Source organism: Vigna angularis, chromosome 10, assembly GCF_016808095.1.
Source record: "Vigna angularis cultivar LongXiaoDou No.4 chromosome 10, ASM1680809v1, whole genome shotgun sequence".
Classification (NCBI taxonomy): Eukaryota; Viridiplantae; Streptophyta; class Magnoliopsida; order Fabales; family Fabaceae; genus Vigna; species Vigna angularis.
This window is the reverse complement of record NC_068979.1, coordinates 10,334,099-10,351,530: the sequence shown is the minus strand read 5'-3', so window position 1 is coordinate 10,351,530 and position 17,432 is coordinate 10,334,099. Positions and strand designations below refer to the sequence as shown.

The window sequence follows — 17,432 nt, the reverse complement described above, 5'->3', positions numbered from 1 at the left end:
AAAAACAAACAAGGATCACATTAAAAACAAACATTACTACTTAGTTTGGATTAAATAAGAGCATGCATCAGTGAATGTTTTGTAGAAGTCATCATTGATCTGTATGTTTCATACAGAAGCTTTTCTTTTTTTCCCTTATTTATGGATTCAATGCCTCGTAACCTAAAGCTGAAAAAAAAAAACTCAGCTAGTTATATCTTGAATTACTGTAAGAGGGTTTATGAGCAGTCTAAACCAGAAAGAAAAATAACTAAATTTGTGGTTAATATGGATAATAGTTTTTAAGAGCATTTTTATACTTTTGCAGCAAAATTTAGAAAATCATAGACATATGAAACAAAAATATGGAACTACAAGTTTACTAAGCAGAAGGAATATTAAATCCCTCAGTACATAGTATATGTTACTTGAAAGATGGATTTGATTTATACAGATAGCTAGAAAACTGAGGAAAATTAATAGACAATTTTGCACCCTGTTCAACTTTTATTGGAAACACATGGCACTGCAAACACCTGTTTCCTAAATGACTGAAGCACATTTGATTTCAGCTTTAACTACTTTGATGTTTCCACACCTGAAATTCAAGAATTCCATCACATTTCTAGTTCTGGAATTTTAAAAACGTAACAAGATGGCAGAAAAATAAAACTATATACAAGTAAAGCAAATCAGCTAATACCCTTTGATCTAAATGTTTGTTAAGTTGTATTCTAATGAACTTAAAGATACACATAAAGTGTTTAAGTTTGTCAATTAACTGTATTATTAATTTTGATGAGGAAAGCTTCTTGAAAGAATTCATGAAAATGAAGACAGAGGAATAAATTGTATATGACTTCTTTTGACATAAAAGTTTACTCACCAACAAGAAAGTACTCACTGATTCGGTTAAGCTCCCTAGTGACATCAGCGATATTCATTCTATCTTTTGGTGATTTCGTAGAACAAGAAATCCCAATCCTGAAAAGGGAAACTAAGCACATCTCAACATTTGGATCAAGATTCCATTTGTTTTCTTTCAATGCTGCTGCTTCCTCTGTTGGAACAAGTAGTGGATCCAAAATTTGCAAAAGATTATCAGGAAATGAAACTGTTACAAAGTTATGAAGATTTTGACCATCTTCAAACATTTCATCTGTGGGACTTTTTCCTGTAAGCATTTCCAGCACAAGAATCCCAAAGCTGAATATGTCACCGTAAGTTGATACTTCAGAGCTCACTCCATACTCTAATAAAACAAATACCAACAACTGTCAATACACAAATCTGATAACTAACAAAATTTGACACCAAAAGGTAGAAAATTTTGAGAAACACTGATGATTCAAAGGCTAAGATCATACCTGGAGGAATATAGCCAAGAGTTCCCTTTATTCCAATTGTACTTGTTTGTTTAGAAGTGGTATCATTGATGGTTGAGAGAAGTTTTGCTATGCCAAAATCACTCACACGAGGAACCATCTCATTGTCGAGGAGGACATTACTTGGCTTTAAATCACAATGAATTATTGGTTGCTCACATTCATGATGAAGATAATGTAATGCAGAAGCAACATCCACCATGATATTTGTACCGTAGGATATCCACTATTCACCAACTCACATCTGAACTGACGTCAACCACTCGACGACCAACCGTTAAGTGTCGACCACTAAAATGTCGACCACTGATCGTCAACACATAACTGAACTGATGTCGACCACTTGAAGATCAACCATTTAATGTCGATCACTGTTCACCACACAAGTCTGAACTGATGTCGAGCACTGATATGTCGACCATTGATGGTCGGTCGTTTACGATTTAACGTCGAGCACTTGGTAACTGTCGACTTCCACAGATATTAGTATATATATGTCGACCACCTGATGATCGACGATCACTACACGACCGATCGCTTAATGTCGACCATTGAGGAGCCATTGTTCACGATTAGATGTCGATCACTTGGCGATAGACCATTTATGGTCTGATGTCGCGACACGAAATTCTCACACAAAAGTCAAGCGGTTTTGCAGATACGAACAAAAAGACACTGTCACCGCGAATCAGGGAAATAAACTGATCCAGACAATGATAAAGGCCCTAATAATGGCTAAAGCACTAGAGGTGGTGGGACCTACCACTCACGTTTGCTGCCCACTTCCATTAGATCCAGGTAAGAAGTAACGGCAAGCACTAGAAGTGGAAGGACCCACCACTCACTTACGGCCCACTTCCAATAGATCCAGGTAATGGGTAAAAGGAGAGGAGGTAAGGTTTTTGAAGAGATTCCATTTCATTTTTTGAACTAAGAAATACATAGACAGAGAGAGTTCTGATCTAACTTGAGCGTCGGAGTGCCTTTTTCAGGTGCCCAGCCCGCTTTCCTCGGAGGATCAACAACGTCGAAGGCGAGATAGCATGGAGATGGTCTGTGATACGACTGTCGCGGTCATACAAATTTGATACAAGAATGTCAAATTTGATGTGCAATTAAGAATGCAGTATATTACTAGGATTTGACTCCTAGGTCGTCTCTCAAGGACCAATTTTGGTGGTTTAGTCTCAGATTTTTTTACACGAGGTGGGGGAGGGGAAAGTTTGTGAATGTTTTGTGCGGTAAATAAAATTTAAAAACTAGAATTTAAACACAACTGAAATTAAAAATACTGAAATAAATTTTAAACACGGTAAAAATGGAACAGTAAAAATCCAGAAACGGTAAAATTTATCAGTCTTTGAAATTAAAACGTTGTAACAATAAATATACAGAAAACATAACAACACTGTAATTAAAAATTCTCCAAAGCATCAGTAAAAATAATTCGTGAAAATGACATTGAAAATAACATGAACGATCAAACAAAATGACAGAATTTAACGGTGTAGAAAACGATAAACGATAAAATAAAAGAGGTAAAATAAAAACACTTAAAATGGACTTTCATCAAAGATTTAACACTTAAATTAAAATCCTTCTGCAACTAAAATGAAACGAGCAAAGGGTACAAGCTTCAGAAATGAAAACTACATTTTGCACTGTTTGAAAATGGAACTGAGAGAGCTTGCTACTGGAAAATGCAAATTGAATCAAATCATAAAACCTCCCCAAAGGGGAGGAGAAAACCAAGCAAGAACGTAACCTAAACCTACTCCTAAAACTAATACATTCTCTGCTTTGTTGCTGCCAATTTATAGCAAAACTCAGGGCCTCCCGTGACTTCTCTGTTCATAATCCTTCCCGTGAACTCCCTTCCTTGTGAGAATTGCCAAGCCATCAACTCCACTTTCCTCCTCTTCTTTACGTGAACTTTCAGAAAATGGTGGTCCCTTTTGATTCTATTACCTTTTCCAGATTGACTCTTTTATTGCCCCTAGGCCATTTAACCGTGAGCTCATTGTTTGAAAGTGGCCCCTCTTTTCCATAAGAAAATAACTTGTTGATGGTGGCTGGAATAAAAAACCCGAGAGATGCCTTCAACATGGATGGGTGCTTGCATGTCATCATGCAGTGAATGAAAGCAAAGAGGTTCCTCCACTATTAACGTGAGTGCTTCCTTGCTGGACACCTTTCAGCTGCTTCCACTACTGGACGCAACTCCTCAAGGGCCGTGAGTTCTTCCAAAGCTGCTGGAATCAGCCGTGTTTCTTCTTCCTGGCGTATGGACGTGGCTGTGTTGGTCTCCAATGGATGCAAGACTTGTTGGATGCTCTCATCATCTCCGTTCTCTTTGCTGCACCGTGACACCATCCAGGCCGTGCAGCATCCTGTAATCCTGCTGGTATGGTGAAACTGGACCGAGAGCTGCCCCTGGACGTGAGCGTCTGCTGCATTGAAGAATGCTGTTGTAGTGTGTTTGCTTCTCTTCTTGCCTTCAACGTGTTCCTCTGGACGTGCTGGACAAGCTTTTACTGCTGGAACCGTGAAGCTTCCAAGCTGCTGTCTAGATGGAAGTTGCTACTGCTGTCGGATGGGTGGAGTTGCTTGACCGAAGGAGTGCTTGATCACAATTCCTTCTTCTCTTCAACGACCATCACTGTTGCTGCTTGGAGATGAACTCCTACTGGATGCGGAAGTCTTGCTTGACGGTGGCAGCTGCTGTCTCAAGTTACAATCCATAGCTGCTGGATTTGGACGGTGATGGAGTTGTTTCCAGCCATGAAATCTCCCAAGCTGGATGTGAAGAGCTGCTAGACATTACTACAAGGTGCTGGACCGTGTTGAGTACTAGAGTTGGATGTTGGTGAAGACAGCTGCTGCCATGTCCCAGCCAAGACCGTGACTTCCACCTTCTTTGTTGAATGCTCTTACATGTGTGTGTATGACCGAGAATTCTTGCTGTCTTGTGCAGGCAATCCTTCACCTCTTGTGTCATCTTTGGGAATAATATTCTTCGGTGGAGCCCATACTTTTGTCTCATGCTTCTTTTCAGATTAATTGGATTTGTATGTTTTTTGAACTCGGACCATGATATGCTCCCAAGGAAATCAACTAAATGCCAAGATAAAGAACTGAATGGGGAACAAAACCGTGAGTGGTGGCCCCTCCATTTTTATTTCAAACAAATATTGGTTGCTTGCCAATTTTTGGGTTTGACGTGTGCACCGTGGAGCAAGCACTTTCGTGTGTGCATCATGAATTCCAATGTATTGGCTTGTCAAAATGAATTGGCCGTGAAACCACAAGAGCCGTGCTATTATTCTTCCAGCAAAGAACCAAGAAAACCAAAACCTCTTCAAGCTTCATTTATTATTCACTTCAAACACACAAAATAAATCAATGTAGTGTATCTTCTTTCAATTGAATAACACAATGTAAAAATGAATATTCTTCCAAATGTCCTAAAATATTTACAGAATTTTCCCTGCACTCAATAATGTAAATAATTAGTCTCAGATAATTCAAATTAATTAAAATAAGAATTTCTGATCGGATTAAGCTCAATTCAGTAAAATGGGAAAATACTGGACAAATAAGCACAATTCCCTGATTAATTCTAGCACAATAAACTAAGTGAAGTGTAGAAAATATGGACTCATCAAAATAGACCACACTTAATCTTTTGCACTCCTGGGCAAAATCAAGACTAAAATCAGGGAATAGTTCAAAGGACATCAAAGGACTGACACAAATGCAGCATACAGAAAACAAAGACTCACAAGAGAAATAAACAGAATTTACACAATTCTCAAGAATTCTGGACAGATAAAAGAAGTAGATAATATCCAACACATAGTCAAGAAAAGCAGATACTCATAGAAATCATCCAAGCAATTCAAAGTATGGAAAAATAATTAATAAGTTTAAGAGGTGATTTAAAAATAACAAAACCTCACAGATGCACTCACAGTGTTTCTCTCAAGTGTCTAGGGTAAATAATTTCAACTCAATGCACTCAAGAAAACAAACACAAGCAGACTTGGCAAGCTTCTAATATCAACACTTAAAACATACACATGTTCAGATCTAAAGGTCTTTCAGGGTTGAAATGGGGCCAAGGACAGGGGAGGATAAATTTGGATAAGTAGCTATAGCTCAGAAGAAATAGAGGTGCACTAGGGAAAAAATGTAAACACAGTGAAATCCCACCCAAACCTCTAATTCAATCCTCTTCTCGACTCCATTATTCACAAAATTATTTTTCAATTTTTCTCTTTTTCTCATCATTTTTTTTTATCCTGTCTCTTTTTTTTTCTTTTTTTATCACACAACAGGATATAAATTTTCATTTCAAAACATGATGAGGAACCAACTAGCCAATTCATCAGAATTCCCAAGGAGACCACACTTATTCACAAAATACTTCTATAGCTCCAGACCTTCCTAAGGTTAAGGTAATCATTTGTTTTTCACTTAGGATCAGTGTATGAGCTTTAAACAAAGAAATGAATACAATATAGGCTCAAACGGGGTATCAAAGGATAATAACAAGGTAGGCTTATTTGGCTAAAGAGGCTCAAGAATAAAAATGCCTTTATCACGTCTGAACATGCATATCAATCAAGTATATCAAAAAGAATCAAGCCAAGGCATATGTGCAAGCATTCAAGATACATATCACACACAAGAAAGAAAATTAAGTGGCTCAAATCTCACACAGGGTATTCGTCACAATCAAATCAACCTCTCAAACGTATAATCATCTTTCCAAGCAAAGAAAAGCAAGGATTACAATCTATAAGTAGTAAGTAAGTGAAGGAAAAATCTACAACTTAGATAATCCAGAAATCAAGAGAAAAATGTAAAATTTATTGCACTCAAGACACACTAAAACAACTTAAAACAGAAAAAAAAATTAGCACACAAAAACAAAAAATTTAACACACAAAATACTTACTAACAGAAACTAACAGAAATAACAGAATAATCAGAATTTCTTCCCAGTAGACCACACTTAAATCACACAATGTCCTCAGTGTGTAACAATCATCAGATTATCAATTTCAGAGCAGTCAAATAATATAGACAAGTGCAATAAAAAGTAGGAAAAAGGGAAGAAATTTTTCAATAACATCCATCAGTAGATGTTGTCAATGACATCCATCAGCAGATGTCTAAATCACCTAGCATCCATCAGTAGATGCTAAATTTTTTTTTTTTTAATTTTTTTAATTTTTTTTTTTTCAGAAAAAGGAGATGACCGGCACTGTGACAACAGTTTCGGTGGTAATGACCGAAACTGTTGCTACAGTGACAGAATTTTTGGTTATAAAAGGGTACCTCCTCTGCGTCGAGTAACATTTCTGACTTCCCTGCTCTCTCTCTACTCCTCTCTTCTCTCTAATCCTCTCTCCTCCTCTCTACTCCTCTCTTCCCTTTCTCTGAGCGTCTGGAGCTGTGCGGAGCCTCTGCCACCGCGCCGTCTGGAGAGTCTGAGATCCGCGAGGAGCTTCTCTGCCAGCCTACTTCTCCAGGTAAGTCCTCGACACCTTCCTTCTTTCCTTTCTTTCTGCTTTTTCTGCTGTTATTACCATCCTGCTTTCCTGCTTTCCATTTTTTCTTCTCTGACCTCTTGCCTGCTCCCTTTTCCTGCTTTATTTATTTTTTATTTTTTTATATTCAGCTTGTCCTCTCCCCCTGCCCGATCTATCTTCTTTTATGCTTTCCTTTTCTTCGTTCTTCTTTTCTTTCTGCCTTTTATTTTCCATTTCCTGCTTTCCTTCTTCTCCTTTTCAATTTTTTTTCTAAACAAAAAGAAAAACACTTAAAACACATAAAACACAATTGTCTTAAAATTTAAGGGGTATATCGGCTGGAAACCAGACGTTAATCTCCCTTCGTTTGAAGGTATGGCAGAGACAATCGGGTAGAACAACGCCACGTACCCCACTTAAAACAAAATAAACACAGAAACATAATATACAAGAACAATATGGACAAGGACAACTGGACAACTGGACGTAGATCCGTTTAGGACCCTTTTGCAAGGACCGTGAAACAGATCTGAGACCAGACACTAAAACTTCAAATACAGACTAGACAAAATAAATCTAAAAGGAAACAAGAACAAATAAAGAAAACACAGAACTAGTCTAATTTTTTTTTATGCCTTTTATTTTTCTGTTTTTTTTTTTATTTTTTTATTTTTTATTGTTTTTTTTTTTATGTTTTAGAATATGATGAGCGAGATGGAAATCGAGAGATACACCAGCCAGCGGTGGCGTCCAACAGATGATCAGGTCAAGATGATGACCAACATCTTCAACTATGGGGTCACTCATCCAAGCCGAGCGCAAGTCGTCGAGATCACGTCTCGACTAAGGACCTACGGAGATGCCAGCGAATACAACGTGCACTGCTGGTTCAACAATCACGGCAACCGGGTCAGGCGCTGGCAAGCGGAGATAGACCCCACTGGCACTCAGTTTTCACAACTGCCGCTATACATGTACGGTAAGAGCTCTCATCAGATCTCACTTTTATTGAATTTTTTTTTTTTATTATTATTATTATTATTGACAATTTTTTTTTTTTGTTTGAAAGAAAATGGCTGGGTGGTAATGAGGGCACCGAGGCTGTTGGACCTCTTCCCCATTCCTATCATAATCGATCCAGAAACAGAGATTCCTCCGCCTCCGCTCGTGACTTTTCGTACCAGAGCTCCCTCAACGGAGCTCTCCCTTAGACCACCACAACCAGCTCGAGAGTTCTTTCGATTTTAATGTTTTATGTTATTTTTGTTTTTTTTTTTTTTATGTTTTTATTGGCCAAGTGTGGCCAGAAAAAGGGTTGTAATATGAACACTTAATTATTTTTTTTTTTTTTATGTTTTTATGTTTTTATGTTTTTTTTTTTTTTTTGGTCTGTAATATTAACGATCAGAAATGATCGAACAACTTTATTTTCACAAATATCTACTGCAAATTTATTTTCAGATCTGATAAATTTCCTTTTCTCAATTACTGTAATTTTTTTTGCAATGATGAATGAAATCTTTCTTAGTCTAAACAAATTTTCAAACAATACTGAGTATGAAATAACTAAGAAATTTATTTACAGTGAAGGAAAATAAGGAAAATTAAGATCAGAAGTGAAAATTTTTATTGGTATGAAATAAAAAGAAACAGAAGGTCGAAATAAAATCATGGAACACGCAAAACAATTTTTTTGAATTTTTGATTTTTTTTTTTTAAAGATAACAATTTGAAAACTAAGAAATAAATATACATATCAGAATACATATTTGGCACGCTTTTAAACAAAAAATTTTATCACAAAGTTTTTTTTTTTAAATTTAATTCATGCGCACAATTTAAAAAAAATAAAATTTAAAATGAAATAAATGCAACCATGAAAACACACTAGAAAAGCTAAATAATATGTACATAATGAGGAGAAAGAGTGCTCCCTGATCATGGTGGCAGTTGCCAATTCTGGACCATCAATGATATATCTTCCACCTCAGGATCCGGCGAAGATGTCTTCAGGAGCAGCTCGCCCAGTACTGCCCTCTCATTCAAATCAAGACTTTTCTTGCTTCTCCTCCGAGCAAGTTGTTGAATCAATAAAATCAGGAGCCTTCTGTCCACTAGCAGTTGTTGAGTCTGAGACACCGGAGTAATACCTGTATTCTCATTTACTTTTGTAACATTGTCATCAAACTCATAATCAATAACATCTGTTATGAATTCAGAATCTGTTTGTAACACATAATCAATTTCAATACAAATCGGGCAAGAACCAGATTCACAATCACATTCACAATTCTCAGAAAACTGAGTCAGATCGAAATTTTGTTCTAACTCTATCATGTTGTGCGATTGCAAAATTCCTGTCTCAAAATCAATATTGACATATGCATTATCAACAAAATCCACATTCAGTTCAAAGCTATTATCAATGGAAATTTCATCACTGTAATCATGTTCATTCAACACAACATTTATATCAATGGTTTCAGAAACTAATACTGAATCAAAAACTTCAGAATTGTCAATCAAATCTATATCAGTTTCAGAATAAACATGTTTTTGCTCAGTAGAAATTTTCTCATGAATTTCCAATTCATCAACTGCACATTCAAGTTGAGGTACATTTACCTCCACGGTGGAAGATAAAAATGGTCTACCTGGCTCCATAGTACTGCTTATTCTTGCCTGGTCCTCAAAAACTTCAGCATTCTCCTCAGGTGCAAGAGTGGCCATCTGCCTGATCTGATTACTCAGATTCTGCATGGCAGCTTGAGTTTCCTGCTGGATCTTCATGCTCTCTTGCTTGAACTTGAGATTCTGCATGGTCATCTGCTCTAATAACTCCTTCAATGTAGGTTCAGAAGTTGAAGGTTGAGGAGTTATTTGAAAGGGAGCATCATAAAATTGCATCTGCTGTTGTTGCTGTTTTTGTTGCCTGTTGTAGATGTTCGTAGAATAAGCTTGAGGCGCATCAGAGGCAACAGGGTGCTGCAAAGAAGGACATGCATCTGTATAGTGGTTACTGGAAGGACAAATAGCGCATAGTCGTGCAACAGACGCAGATGGAGATGTAGATCTCCGGTTGGTAGTCAATTGTGTCACCAACTTCTCAAGAGAGTCAATCTTATCGTCCAACTTGCTTTCAAAATCTGATATAGACTGGGCAACATCATCATGTATGCCCCTCACTAGAGGATGCGCAATATTGTTCTCATTACAAAAATCAGCAGAATAATTAAAGTACCATGCAGAAGGAGATTCATAATTAGAGGTATCGGCAGAATAAACACTGTTCACAAAATTAAAATAGGTAGACATCTAAAACAAAAAATTCAAAATAAAACACAGGAAATTTTTTTTTTTTAACAGATAAAATACATATGACACGCATACAGAGAATAGAACATCACATCACAACACAATTAAACATGCTTCAGACACAAACAAGACAGAACAATTTTTTTTTTAAAATTTTTTTTTATTAATTAATTTTTTTAATTAACAGATATAATACAAAACACAACACAATAAAAATATAAAAGACAAAACATATATTACAACCACGTAATAAAACAAAAATAGTAAAAATCTAAAACAAGAACCTGGACTGAAGTGACAACGCCGCCAAAATTTGCTGAAGGTGTCGTTGTCGCCTACAAAAATATACAAGACAAAACACACAAAACAATCATATTAACAGAACAAAACTTTATACAACAAAAATCTAAAACCAAACCGTCACTGGTCCCCGGCAACGACGCCAAAATTTGCTACGACTGTCGCGGTCATACAAATTTGATACAAGAATGTCAAATTTGATGTGCAATTAAGAATGCAGTATATTACTAGGATTTGACTCCTAGGTCGTCTCTCAAGGACCAATTTTGGTGGTTTAGTCTCAGATTTTTTTACACGAAGTGGGGGAGGGGAAAGTTTGTGAATGTTTTGTGCGGTAAATAAAATTTAAAAACTAGAATTTAAACACAACTGAAATTAAAAATACTGAAATAAATTTTAAACACGGTAAAAATGGAACAGTAAAAATCCAGAAACGGTAAAATTTATCAGTCTTTGAAATTAAAACGTTGTAACAATAAATATACAGAAAACATAACAACACTGTAATTAAAAATTCTCCAAAGCATCAGTAAAAATAATTCGTGAAAATGACATTGAAAATAACATGAACGATCAAACAAAATGACAGAATTTAACGGTGTAGAAAACGATAAACGATAAAATAAAAGAGGTAAAATAAAAACACTTAAAATGGACTTTCATCAAAGATTTAACACTTAAATTAAAATCCTTCTGCAACTAAAATGAAACGAGCAAAGGGTACAAGCTTCAGAAATGAAAACTACATTTTGCACTGTTTGAAAATGGAACTGAGAGAGCTTGCTACTGGAAAATGCAAATTGAATCAAATCATAAAACCTCCCCAAAGGGGAGGAGAAAACCAAGCAAGAACGTAACCTAAACCTACTCCTAAAACTAATACATTCTCTGCTTTGTTGCTGCCAATTTATAGCAAAACTCAGGGCCTCCCGTGACTTCTCTGTTCATAATCCTTCCCGTGAACTCCCTTCCTTGTGAGAATTGCCAAGCCATCAACTCCACTTTCCTCCTCTTCTTTACGTGAACTTTCAGAAAATGGTGGTCCCTTTTGATTCTATTACCTTTTCCAGATTGACTCTTTTATTGCCCCTAGGCCATTTAACCGTGAGCTCATTGTTTGAAAGTGGCCCCTCTTTTCCATAAGAAAATAACTTGTTGATGGTGGCTGGAATAAAAAACCCGAGAGATGCCTTCAACATGGATGGGTGCTTGCATGTCATCATGCAGTGAATGAAAGCAAAGAGGTTCCTCCACTATTAACGTGAGTGCTTCCTTGCTGGACACCTTTCAGCTGCTTCCACTACTGGACGCAACTCCTCAAGGGCCGTGAGTTCTTCCAAAGCTGCTGGAATCAGCCGTGTTTCTTCTTCCTGGCGTATGGACGTGGCTGTGTTGGTCTCCAATGGATGCAAGACTTGTTGGATGCTCTCATCATCTCCGTTCTCTTTGCTGCACCGTGACACCATCCAGGCCGTGCAGCATCCTGTAATCCTGCTGGTATGGTGAAACTGGACCGAGAGCTGCCCCTGGACGTGAGCGTCTGCTGCATTGAAGAATGCTGTTGTAGTGTGTTTGCTTCTCTTCTTGCCTTCAACGTGTTCCTCTGGACGTGCTGGACAAGCTTTTACTGCTGGAACCGTGAAGCTTCCAAGCTGCTGTCTAGATGGAAGTTGCTACTGCTGTCGGATGGGTGGAGTTGCTTGACCGAAGGAGTGCTTGATCACAATTCCTTCTTCTCTTCAACGACCATCACTGTTGCTGCTTGGAGATGAACTCCTACTGGATGCGGAAGTCTTGCTTGACGGTGGCAGCTGCTGTCTCAAGTTACAATCCATAGCTGCTGGATTTGGACGGTGATGGAGTTGTTTCCAGCCATGAAATCTCCCAAGCTGGATGTGAAGAGCTGCTAGACATTACTACAAGGTGCTGGACCGTGTTGAGTACTAGAGTTGGATGTTGGTGAAGACAGCTGCTGCCATGTCCCAGCCAAGACCGTGACTTCCACCTTCTTTGTTGAATGCTCTTACATGTGTGTGTATGACCGAGAATTCTTGCTGTCTTGTGCAGGCAATCCTTCACCTCTTGTGTCATCTTTGGGAATAATATTCTTCGGTGGAGCCCATACTTTTGTCTCATGCTTCTTTTCAGATTAATTGGATTTGTATGTTTTTTGAACTCGGACCATGATATGCTCCCAAGGAAATCAACTAAATGCCAAGATAAAGAACTGAATGGGGAACAAAACCGTGAGTGGTGGCCCCTCCATTTTTATTTCAAACAAATATTGGTTGCTTGCCAATTTTTGGGTTTGACGTGTGCACCGTGGAGCAAGCACTTTCGTGTGTGCATCATGAATTCCAATGTATTGGCTTGTCAAAATGAATTGGCCGTGAAACCACAAGAGCCGTGCTATTATTCTTTCAGCAAAGAACCAAGAAAACCAAAACCTCTTCAAGCTTCATTTATTATTCACTTCAAACACACAAAATAAATCAATGTAGTGTATCTTCTTTCAATTGAATAACACAATGTAAAAATGAATATTCTTCCAAATGTCCTAAAATATTTACAGAATTTTCCCTGCACTCAATAATGTAAATAATTAGTCTCAGATAATTCAAATTAATTAAAATAAGAATTTCTGATCGGATTAAGCTCAATTCAGTAAAATGGGAAAATACTGGACAAATAAGCACAATTCCCTGATTAATTCTAGCACAATAAACTAAGTGAAGTGTAGAAAATATGGACTCATCAGTCTGATCAGAAGCAGGAATCTAGAATTGTTAGTTTGGTATTTTGGTCCCTATACCTCATACCGAAACAATATTTAATCTTTGATCAAGGCTCAATTTTCTCATTTGCTCTGCACTTGGTGTCTTGGGATGTAGCCATTGCTCTAAGCTTCCATTTGTCATGTACGGAAAAATTAGAGCTTTGAATTCTTGACCATTGTAATCTATGCTGGAACAACATGTCAAAACCTGAATCAGATTTCGATGTTTGATATTTCTGAGTGCGTTGCATTCTGAAACAAAACTCTTGTGAGCTCCCTTTCTCTGAAGGTCTAGGACCTTTATGGCAACAACTTTTTCTTCTAACTCCTCAAGAGTTCCTTTGTAAACAGAGCTAAAATTTCCAGACCCTATCAAGTTTGTAGCTGAGAATCCATCAGTTCCTTTGTGCAGGCTTTGGAACGAAACTGTAGCCAACTGATGATCAGTTTCTGATGAATGTGAATCCAAAGATGTTTTATTACTCCTTTTCCTTGTCCAGTAAATAGTTAGAGTAATTGACAATATGAGAAGAAAAGCAATCACACTAACTATCACTGCTATCAACCCGAACTTATGGTGTTTTGCATGTTTCTTACCTTTGACAAGACATGGTGGTAGATGCAGTTCTGAAGTTCCCCCACAAAGTTTATTATTTCCCATAACCAGTATAGTTCTTACATTTCCAAAGACACCTTTGGTTGGTACTTCACCCTCTAATGTGTTGAAGGATACATTGAAATATTTTAAGGAAGAAATTTTTTGTAGATCATTAGGAATTGATCCAGACAATTGATTTCGTGACAGGTCTAAACGTTCAAGCCCTTTGAGTGATGCCAAAGAAGATGGTATGTGTTAGGGCCTGGCGAGTGTACGAGAGAAGAAGACATAGGAGGGATAGGGGAGAGGACGAGCGTCCTGAGCAAGAAGGGAACCGTACGGTAGCGGGCGAGCGTTCCGAGCCGGAGATAACGAGGGGCGAGGACGAACGTCCTCAGCGAGGGGAGGACGAGCGAGCGGGGCAACAAGGAGTGAGGACGAACGCCCTGAGCGAGCAGAGCGAGGACGTGCGTTCGGAGCGAACGGGGCAACGAAGAGAAAGGACGAGCGTCATGAACGAGCTGGACGAGCGTCCTGAGCAAGTGGAGGCAACGAGGGGCGAGGACGTGCGTCCTAAGTAAGGACGAGCGTCCTAAATAAGGACGAGCGTCTTGAACAAAGGGAGACGACAACGAACGTCTAACTGGCAAGCGGAAGAACAGGCGGGACTCAAGGGACGTTCAGCAGAGTATTACAGTAATAAATACAATAAATATAGTAAATAAGGATAGAATGATTCTTTCCAGATAATTATAATAAATAGGCAATTACTATTATTCCCTACCTTTTCTGGAAGGAGTGATTAGTATTAATAAAGGAGGCACCTAGAGCTTAGGGGAGGATTTGATTATTGGAGTACTGTAAGAGAGGTTATGCTCTCGTGTGACTGAAGGAGACCCTGCTCCCAGTCATTGGTTGTGTTTTGTGTGATTACCAGAGTTGCAGTAATAAAGAGTTTTATTCAGTTAAGTGCGTTTGTTCACCGTAAGAGGCAAGTTACGTGGTCAGGCACGTAACAATTGTTAGGGCCTGGCGAGTGTACGAGAGAAGAAGACATAGGAGGGATAGGGGAGAGGACGAGCGTCCTGAGCAAGAAGGGAACCGTACGGTAGCGGGCGAGCGTTCCGAGCCGGAGATAACGAGGGGCGAGGACGAACGTCCTCAGCGAGGGGAGGACGAGCGAGCGGGGCAACAAGGAGTGAGGACGAACGCCCTGAGCGAGCAGAGCGAGGACGTGCGTTCGGAGCGAACGGGGCAACGAAGAGAAAGGACGAGCGTCATGAACGAGCTGGACGAGCGTCATGAACGAGCTGGACGAGCGTCCTGAGCAAGTGGAGGCAACGAGGGGCGAGGACGTGCATCCTAAGTAAGGACGAGCATCCTAAATAAGGACGAGCGTCTTGAACAAAGGGAGACGACAACGAACGTCTAACTGGCAAGCGGAAGAACAGGCGGGACTCAAGGGACGTTCAGCAGAGTATTACAGTAATAAATACAATAAATATAGTAAATAAGGATAGAATGATTCTTTCCAGATAATTATAATAAATAGGCAATTACTATTATTCCCTACCTTTTCTGGAAGGAGTGATTAGTATTAATAAAGGAGGCACCTAGAGCTTAGGGGAGGATTTGATTATTGGAGTACTGTAAGAGAGGTTATGCTCTCGTGTGACTGAAGGAGACCCTGCTCCCAGTCATTGGTTGTGTTTTGTGTGATTACCAGAGTTGCAGTAATAAAGAGTTTTATTCAGTTAAGTGCGTTTGTTCACCGTAAGAGGCAAGTTACGTGGTCAGGCACGTAACAATTGTTAGGGCCTGGCGAGTGTACGAGAGAAGAAGACATAGGAGGGATAGGGGAGAGGACGAGCGTCTTGAGCAAGAAGGGAACCGTACGGTAGCGGGCGAGCGTTCCGAGCAGGAGATAACGAGGGGCGAGGACGAACGTCCTCAGCGAGGGGAGGACGAGCGAGCGGGGCAACAAGGAGTGAGGACGAACGCCCTGAGCGAGCAGAGCGAGGACGTGCGTTCGGAGCGAACGGGGCAACGAAGAGAAAGGACGAGCGTCATGAACGAGCAGAGCATGAACGAGCATCCTGAGCAAGTGGAGGCAACGAGGGGCGAGGACGTGCGTCCTAAGTAAGGACGAGCGTCCTAAATAAGGACGAGCGTCTTGAACAAAGGGAGACGACAACGAACGTCTAACTGGCAAGCGGAAGAACAGGCGGGACTCAAGGGACGTTCAGCAGAGTATTACAGTAATAAATACAATAAATATAGTAAATAAGGATAGAATGATTCTTTCCAGATAATTATAATAAATAGGCAATTACTATTATTCCCTACCTTTTCTGGAAGGAGTGATTAGTATTAATAAAGGAGGCACCTAGAGCTTAGGGGAGGATTTGATTATTGGAGTACTGTAAGAGAGGTTATGCTCTCGTGTGATTGAAGGAGACCCTGCTCCCAGTCATTGGTTGTGTTTTGTGTGATTACCAGAGTTGCAGTAATAAAGAGTTTTATTCAGTTAAGTGCGTTTGTTCACCGTAAGAGGCAAGTTACGTGGTCAGGCACGTAACAGTATGGTTCCTTGTAAAGAATTCCCTTGCAAATATAGGTATTCCAACATTATGCATTCTCCCATTCTTGGAGGAATTACTCCGGACATGTGATTCTCAGACATATCTAGCCTACCAAGATTTGTTAAGCTACCTACTTCTTCAGGTATACTGCCACTCAATGAGTTTAGCGACAAATCCAACAAGATGGATAGAGATGAAAGCTTAAAAAGGTCCAAGGGTATGGTTCCTGTAAGGTTGTTACGTGAAATGTTTTAAGTACTCTAACTTCTGACAGTTTCCTATACTTGGAGGAATGTTCCCTTCAAACAAATTATCTCCTAATTTCAAATTAAACAATTGAGTAAGGTTGCCTATGTGGGCTCCTAACTCTCCTGACAGCTTGTTTGAACCTAAATTTAACTTCTCCATTTTTTGAAACTTCACAAAAGTTGTTGGGATATTCCCACTGAGGCTGTTGTTTTCCATAGCCAAAAAAGTTAAGTTAGTTAAGTTTCCTATTGTTGCAGGGATTTTCCCTGATATATGATTTCCTCCAAGAAATAATTGACTGAGTTGGGGGGATAAATTTCCCAAAGAGTTTGGCAAATGACCTCCAAAATTATTGTAGGATATGGACAACAGTTTCAACTTACTACTTGTTACTATGAGTCTCGACGAAGCTTCCATTCGGCCTCGACAAAGCTCCCGCTCGGTCTCGACAAAGTTCACACGGTCGGCCTCGACAAAGCTCCCGCTTCCACTCGGCCTCGACAAAGCTCCCGCTTCCACTCGGCCTCGACAAAGCTCCCGCTCGGTCTCGACAAAGCTCACGCGGTCGGCCTCGACAAAGCTCCCGCTCGGTCTCGACAAAGTTCACACGGTCGGCCTCGACAAAGCTCCCGCTTCCACTCGGCCTCGACAAAGCTCCCGCTCGGTCTCGACAAGTCAGTCTAGATAAAACCTTATGCGGTCAGATCGACA

The 17,432-nt window shown here is 39.4% G+C and overlaps 2 protein-coding genes across 2 annotated transcripts; both read right to left on the bottom strand.

The window, feature by feature from the left end:
- Nucleotides 1–351: 351 nt before the first annotated feature.
- Nucleotides 352–1,697, bottom strand: LOC108334609 (putative receptor-like protein kinase At3g47110). The gene is made up of 3 exons (XM_052869322.1): nucleotides 1,347–1,697; nucleotides 866–1,231; nucleotides 352–577 (listed from the first exon to the last, which is right to left on the bottom strand). The coding sequence occupies exons 1-3, from the start codon at nucleotides 1,564–1,566 to the stop codon at nucleotides 558–560; spliced, it is 606 nt and encodes a 201-aa protein (XP_052725282.1). The 5' UTR covers nucleotides 1,567–1,697; the 3' UTR covers nucleotides 352–557.
- Nucleotides 1,698–2,845: 1,148 nt separating this feature from the next.
- On the bottom strand, nucleotides 2,846–17,316 carry LOC128194237 (uncharacterized). Its single transcript, XM_052869321.1, has 3 exons — nucleotides 17,105–17,316; nucleotides 10,501–10,551; nucleotides 2,846–10,047 (listed from the first exon to the last, which is right to left on the bottom strand). Exons 1-3 carry the CDS (start codon nucleotides 17,136–17,138, stop codon nucleotides 8,840–8,842), a joined length of 1,293 nt encoding a protein of 430 aa, XP_052725281.1. The 5' UTR covers nucleotides 17,139–17,316; the 3' UTR covers nucleotides 2,846–8,839.
- Between the last annotated feature and the right edge of the window lie 116 nt (nucleotides 17,317–17,432).

What these genes read in the sequence shown, in the direction of transcription:
- LOC128194237 (XM_052869321.1), bottom strand. Translation starts at nt 17,138, where the DNA reads ATGGAAGCTTCGTCGAGACTCATAGTAACAAGTA. An exon ending in GAGACTCATAGTAACAAGTA is followed by an intron (nt 10,552 to 17,104) that starts GTAAGTTGAAAC and finishes ATATTTTTGTAG; the next exon opens with GCGACAACGACACCTTCAGC. An exon ending in GCGTTGTCACTTCAGTCCAG is followed by an intron (nt 10,048 to 10,500) that starts GTTCTTGTTTTA and finishes AGTCTATATCAG; the next exon opens with ATTTTGAAAGCAAGTTGGAC.
- LOC108334609 (XM_052869322.1), bottom strand. Translation starts at nt 1,566, where the DNA reads ATGGTGGATGTTGCTTCTGCATTACATTATCTTCATCATGAATGTGAG. An exon ending in TCTTGGCTATATTCCTCCAG is followed by an intron (nt 1,232 to 1,346) that starts GTATGATCTTAG and finishes TTGTTTTATTAG; the next exon opens with AGTATGGAGTGAGCTCTGAA. An exon ending in CAGTGAGTACTTTCTTGTTG is followed by an intron (nt 578 to 865) that starts GTGAGTAAACTT and finishes CTTGAATTTCAG; the next exon opens with GTGTGGAAACATCAAAGTAG.